Source organism: Hipposideros armiger, unplaced genomic scaffold (assembly GCF_001890085.2).
Source record: "Hipposideros armiger isolate ML-2016 unplaced genomic scaffold, ASM189008v1 scaffold_52, whole genome shotgun sequence".
Classification (NCBI taxonomy): Eukaryota; Metazoa; Chordata; class Mammalia; order Chiroptera; family Hipposideridae; genus Hipposideros; species Hipposideros armiger.
Genome location: NW_017731402.1, coordinates 3,036,174 through 3,038,681, shown reverse-complemented (window position 1 = coordinate 3,038,681; position 2,508 = coordinate 3,036,174). Strand labels below are relative to the sequence as shown.

Sequence of the window (2,508 nt, the reverse complement as noted above, 5' to 3'; positions counted from 1 at the left end):
TACTTTCAGAGAGTCTCTTGGGAAGTTGATCTGATATGCACTTTCAAGATTTAAAGGAGGGGGTTCCTTTTCTGTTCTTTCTCTATCGAAACCAAAAGAAGAGTAATTTTACTGATATGCCAGTGAATTGCTTTTTTAACAATTGTTGATTGCATTGAACTTTCCATTTTTAGGTGCTGACTCTAAAATAATGAAGAATAGTGGGAAAACCAGATTTAAAAGAACTAAAATTGATTACTTGATGAACTACATGGTTTATACGGTATTTATTTTCTTTTTCCATTGATGAGAGGCTAGATTGCTGTCTTGTGGTATACTTTTATTGTATGTTTTTCTAATGCAAAGAAATCTTACCTGTAGGCCAGGTAGAAAAATGCACGAGGCACTTCAAGGTTGGATGGGGGAAGAGAGAATTCCCTCACTTTTTCTCAGAAATGCCACACTTATAATAGGAGAATCCCTTGGGAATGGAAATTCCAGTTGTAAGGTGCCCTAGAGGATTATTTTGATTACTGGAGTGACCTGTGTAAGTCCAAATATCAGACAAGCCTAAACTGAAGCTGTGTTGAGGGTCCCCAACATGAGCCCCAGGTTTGATGACTCACTAGGAGAACTGCCAGCATTCAGTGTCTAGTTGTACTCATAGTTATGACATATTCTAACTGATTATAAAGCAAGATCAGCAAAGGCAAAAGGCTCATGGGACAAAGTCTGGAGGAAACCAGACACAAACTTCCAAGAACCCTCTCCCAGTTGACTCACACACACAACACACACTGGATTCCCCGAGCAACAATTTGTGACAGCCCATGTGAAATGTTCACTATACAAGAGAAGCTCATTAGAGACTCAATGATTTTGTTTTTAATTTTCACTCAATATTATATTAGTTATAGGTGTACAGCATGGCAGTTAGACATTTGTATAACTTATGAAGTGATCTCCCCCGATTAGTCTAGTACCCACTTGACACCATACACAGTTATTACAATATTATTGACTATATTCCCTATGCTGTACTTTACATCCCCATGACTGTTTTGAGCTGCCAATTTGTACTTAACCTCTTCATCTTTTTCACTCTCCCATCTAATGCCTGGGGTTTTATTGGGGTCTGGTCACATAGGCACCATGTACGTGGCATGACCAAAATTCCACAGCCTCCCCAAAGGAATGTGGTGGTCAGCAAAAACCAGATAGTTTTATACAAACAGACATAGTGAGCCATTGTTATCAGAAAATAAGAAATAAGGAATCAGGAAACTGTCCCAAAATCTGAGTTCCTGGATGTCCCTAATCTAAGGGCTAAACTTGCAAGTAGGCCTTTTAAGGATAGCAGCCTCAGGCCTGCTATGTTAACTCCTGTGCACATAGGGTGGCCCCAAATATTAAGCCATCTTCCAATTTCCCAGAGAGAATTTTTTTTTCAAATATTTAGTTTAATTTGAATATGTAAACCTTAAGGAAATATATAATAGGGTACTTTAATTATATATACATATTTAAAACCATGCAAAAGAAGTAATTTAAGAAATTATTCATTTTTTCCCTGCTCTCATATTTCATGAAAATTTTATTTGAATTTTTCATGTGCATCTTCAGGTTCATTGTCATGGNATTGATATTCTAAACAGAATTGGAAATTTCATTAGGTTTTATGAATTTTGATCTCATGCTTAAAAGATAATTCTAACCTCAGCATTCAACACTGGTACAATGGCACTAAGTCATTTGAATTTCTTTTGTTCAGCAAGCAACATAGAAATTGCCATTATGAGAAACCAAAAGGCAGAAAATGTTAAAAGAGGTTCTATTCTGGTTCATGTGTTCAGAAGACCACACTGCAGGTCTCTCCTTCCAGCTGCGGCACAAGAGCATGGTATGAAGTGCTGCTGCCAGAGTCATGGCAGGACAGGCATTTAGAAAGTTTCTCCCCCTCTTTGACCAAGTATTAGTTGAAAGGAGTGCTGCGGAAACTATAACCAAAGGAGGCATTATGCTTCCAGAAAAATCTCAAGGAAAAGTATGGCAAGCAATAGTAGCAGCAGTTGGACCTGGCTCTAAAGGAAAGGGCAGAGAGATTCAACCAGTTAGCGTGGAAGTTAGAGATAAAGTTCTTCTCCCAGAATATGGAGGCACCAAAGTAGTTCTAGACGACAAGGATAATTTCTTATTTAGAGATGGTGACATTCTTGGAAAGGATGTAGACTGAAATAAATCACTATTGACAGACATGGCATCAGGTGAAGCTGCCCCTTTCACTGAAGTTCTGAAATCTGATCATGTAAATAATTTCCATGTCTCTCTTTTGTAATAAACTAATGATATCTGAAGTAATGGCATCCAGTGTCTCTTAAAACTTAATTCCACTGAACTGATATAAACATTTCCAAATAAAAATATAACAGTAAAAGAAAAAGAGGTTCTATTCTGATTCTATTATTTTTGTTATTTATTTATTCAGTATGATTTTTACACAATAACAATTCAGCATATACTTAGTATTTT

General features: G+C 36.9%; 1 protein-coding gene and 1 pseudogene across 1 annotated transcript in view; both read left to right on the top strand.

Annotated features, from left to right (window-relative positions):
* ATP8B1 (ATPase phospholipid transporting 8B1) overlaps positions 1–2,508 on the top strand; it is a 127,955-nt gene that overhangs the window by 90,458 nt on the left and 34,989 nt on the right. The window contains exon 7 of the mRNA XM_019640608.1: positions 172–262. Coding sequence (XP_019496153.1) covers positions 172–262 — 91 coding nt within the window. The remainder of the gene's footprint in view (positions 1–171; positions 263–2,508) is intronic.
* Positions 1,904–2,212, top strand: LOC109381758 (10 kDa heat shock protein, mitochondrial pseudogene; annotated as a pseudogene).